Raw genomic sequence first — 4,153 nt, 5'->3', positions numbered from 1 at the left:
CGCTGAAGAAAATAGTGCTGACTTTTATTAATTTCATACATATGAAGCTATTGTATAAATGAAGCCAATTGTATATGTATATCTTTATTTGATTAAGGTCCATCAACTGTTACGTCGATAGTTAGAATGTGATCGGTCCATAACAATCTTTGAAAAAAATTCACTACAGGGGATTTCAATATTTAAGCACGTTATCGTCTAACTTGTATTTTGAAAAGTAAGGTATTTTTGTGCGTCGAATTCTGAAGGATTGTTTGAGAACGTGCAGGAGAGGACTATATCTATGGTTTATCTACTAATTTATAATAAAGAAATCCCAATTTGAAAATTATATCATTTGTTGTTTTTTTTTTAATGAGAAATTGTGGGTTGAATTTGAGATTAAAATTGAATTTAATTTGATATCATGAACAAATATTTAATAATTTTATTTTATTATTTTTATTATTATTATTATTATTATTATTATTATTTTAACAATGCCGTGTGGTCGGCTGTATTCAATATTTCACATTTAATTTAAAAAGTAGTGTGTACTCTATAATACATATACTGCTAAAATAAATGACTTACTACAGGGGGGGGGGGGGGCATTTATTTTTTAAAAAATGTTCATTAACTGGTGTAAAATTCTAGTAAAATGTTTCCGACATTTTGCTGTGTTTGTTTGTTTTTTTCTTTCGGGTATTATTTTGTAATTTGAGTGGTAAGAAATGTAAAAGAAAGTTTTTTTTTTTTCTGTTTGAAAAAAAAAACTCATTTCAGCGACAATTTTTCGGAAACCATTTTGTAAAAAAAAAAAAATTAGACAAACTTTTGGTTTTTTTTTTCTTTCTTTGAAAGCAAAATATATACATGTACATGTATAAAGAATAAAAGTATTGATTTGATATCGATCAGCAATCCCGTTAAAATTACAAAGGGATGAAATAAGATATTTGTTGAACTTGACCGGGATCCGACCGTAAAAAAAGAACATGACCATGAATGCATTAAGGGATTGCGTATTTTTTCTTTTGTGCGCAGTTACATATGATTGTAAACATTGTCTTCAATATAGCAGCTTATTTATCCTCAACAGTGTAATATGTTAGAGTCTGCAAAGATGGAGAAAGGAGAAACAGATTCTTCAAGAAGTCGTTCGTCTGATGATTCCATTGACATGGAGAAAAAGCAACTAAAAGAAAGAGATGGTTGGAAGGGCCGCCTGGATTTTATCATGACTTGTGTCGGATACGCCGTGGGACTGGGGAATATTTGGAGATTTCCGTATCTGTGTTACAAAAGTGGTGGGGGTAAGTTCTCTGCCCTTTGATTGCCCGGTATAACAGGTCGTTTTGTATATTTTAAAAGAAATGAATTTTATGGACTTTTGCAATAGTATGATATATGTTATTATACATTTATATAGGCCAAGATAAAACAATATAAATTAAAGGGTGCCAGTACATGTACTTTAGCAATATTTTAGATTGTTTTGGTATATTCTATATTAATTAATATTCTAAATATTTGAAATAATCGCACCTCATAAAATTTTGTTGCACAAAAGAGCTGTTTGATTATTTTCAATTTCAAACGAATAAATAGAAGTAATAGCATTGACTGTGGTTAATTTATATATAACAATATATGTACGTAAAAAAATCCCGCATCTGTCAACATTAGATGTTTTGTGAATAGAACGCATTTATTACATTAAAGTTCATGTTGAATTTGGTACATAAGCTCTAAATACATGTAATGTCTATAGTCTGACCTCTAACGAGCGGTTTCAATAGAGATGATCACACTTTTTACTTGTAAAAACTAACATCCGCCTGTTTTCCAAAAATACATGAACACGATTTCATGTACAGACAATGAGCTATTTTTCTATACAAAATTTGTTCCTAGACTTCAGTAGAATAGACTATAACTAAATTGATTGTTCATGTGGGCTTTTAATGATAACAGCGTCTTTTTTTTAATATGCAAGAATTGATTAAATTTCTTTGAAAGCTGGTTCAACCGAAGAGCAATAGATCGGATATATAAGCCAGTACAGAAATATAATGATGCGAGTTTTTTTTCTTTAAAGGGACCTAGACACGATTTGAGATGAAAAATTTATTCTTATTTTTTTTTTGTATAAAATGGCTTACTTGTGTATTTTGAATTATTCACCAAAATTTGAATGTAAGAAGTCAAGTTACAAGCGAGATACGGGGGGAAGAAGTCGTTGTTATGTAAACAAAGCTCGAGTCTTATATTTGTTTACAATAAATCACCATTCAGTCCTTGACAAATTAACTTGTGGCAAACAAGATAAAACTTAATTCAAAGTGGTCATAAATAATTTTATTATCAACAAAAAGCAGCATTAAATTTAAAATATTAGCAATACAACACATATGTAAACAATAACAAGACTCGAGCTTTCTTTACAAAACAAAGAATTCTAACCTCTGTAACTGGCTTGTAACTCAGTATTTGACAAAGCATCAAAAACTTTCTTATTGACCATTCTAGACATTTAAAGTGAAAAAAATTGAGCTCAAATCGTGTGTAAATAAGTCTCTTTAATAAATCTATCCACCCTATAGTCATTTCAAAAGTTATCAAGTTTTAATATGAGATCGTTTGAGACTTTGATGGAAATGCGCCAAATGTTCACATTTGCAATATGTTTCGTATGTCTTCTTTACGGAATTCTATATTTCTGTCAAGTACTTGAAAGCTATTGTTGATAGTCACCAAGTGGTGGAATTTTATACAAGTAATTGTCGAATTTCTGCATATCTTGATCTCGTGATTGTGCCGTTACTTGAAATTTGACACATTCGATTATTGCGGTATATAATTTGGTTAGAGGAATTTATTCGTTAATAAAAAAAAACCTCTTAAGATTGGTATCAACCGAGCGATACGTTTTCCAGCCTCAAGCCATGTATTCAATACTCGAAAACAAATAGTGTCGTTCAGATCATTTACCCGCAATGGATGTCATAAAAGCACAGTCTCTTTATTTAATAAAGTGTATATTTGAATAAAATCAGTAATATATAAGTAAAGAATTTACAACATCATTCCTACGGCTGCATGATGAAGAAAAGCTGCGCGAAGTCATGCGCATTCGAATTAGATTCGGTCTCTTTTTGGAGATACATTACATTTAAAGACAGATAGTGCATCATGATCAACGTTCTGTAATGTATAGGAACGATAATTACATGTATCTTTATTTAACTTCTTTATACTTATTTTTTAATCATCATACGTTTAATTGTATGGAACATTTTTATCACCTTTTCTTCCAAAATGAATACGATATGTCTCCTAGTTTTATAGAAATGCATTATGGCGTGGGAAATGATTTCCCCAGGGTTTAGATTCGGTATTTTAATGATAAACGTTAATATGGGTTCCCATCCTTTTGATTGTTTGCTCAATAAATGTAAACTTGATTTTGAAATTGATGCGCTGCTGTTAAACATTATATACACAAAATTAAACTTTTTTTTGGTTGCATATTTACACACTTAATGTACAAGTTATTCAGGAAAAAATGTAGTTTTATGTAAGTAACTAATTTTTTATGTTCGCCTTCTATATGCTGATAAAAAAGGTTTATTGACGGTGACCATATGCAGTGTAAATCAGTTAGGCCCGTGTCATCAATAGCTGTACGAACTAATCAAATCTTCGAGAGCTACATTAACAAACAGTTAGGAACTTGGGATACAGTTATTGCATTTCTAGAGGATGGGAGGGGTATTCGCTATGTATAATTATAAACAATAGTACTAGGCATACCGGCGTATTTACATTCCGCATATTTTTTCGTGTACAGTGTGTGAAAAGCTACTGCAGATATAGCACCATAACACAGACAGGATATTCAAAAGTTAAATTGACGAGTTTTATTACGACGTCACAAGCATTGAACGCTGTGAAATGCAACGTCACAAGCGAAAATCAAATTAAACGCTTGTGTCTGTTACAGCAACTCTCCATCTATATGAACTTACCCTTTGGATAAAATAGCAGTTTTAGGTATAAATTACATTTGCAGACAAGTCAAGTTAAAAAAAAATGAAATATAAGTATTAATTTTTGAAAGATATAGTCTCATAACAGCAGCAGTGTGCGCATACACATTTTCATAACGTGC

General features: G+C 30.7%; 1 protein-coding gene across 5 annotated transcripts in view; it reads left to right on the top strand.

Annotated features, from left to right (window-relative positions):
* LOC105333539 (sodium- and chloride-dependent GABA transporter 1) overlaps nucleotides 1-4,153 on the top strand; it is a 30,488-nt gene that overhangs the window by 13,076 nt on the left and 13,259 nt on the right. For all 5 annotated transcript variants that reach the window (XM_034446168.2, XM_034446169.2, XM_011436566.4 and 2 more), the window contains exon 2: nucleotides 1,082-1,295. In XM_034446168.2, coding sequence (XP_034302059.2) covers nucleotides 1,082-1,295 — 214 coding nt within the window. The remainder of the gene's footprint in view (nucleotides 1-1,081; nucleotides 1,296-4,153) is intronic.

The sequence above is a fragment of the Magallana gigas genome, chromosome 2, assembly GCF_963853765.1.
Source record: "Magallana gigas chromosome 2, xbMagGiga1.1, whole genome shotgun sequence".
Classification (NCBI taxonomy): Eukaryota; Metazoa; Mollusca; class Bivalvia; order Ostreida; family Ostreidae; genus Magallana; species Magallana gigas.
This window is presented reverse-complemented; position numbering and strand designations above follow the sequence as displayed.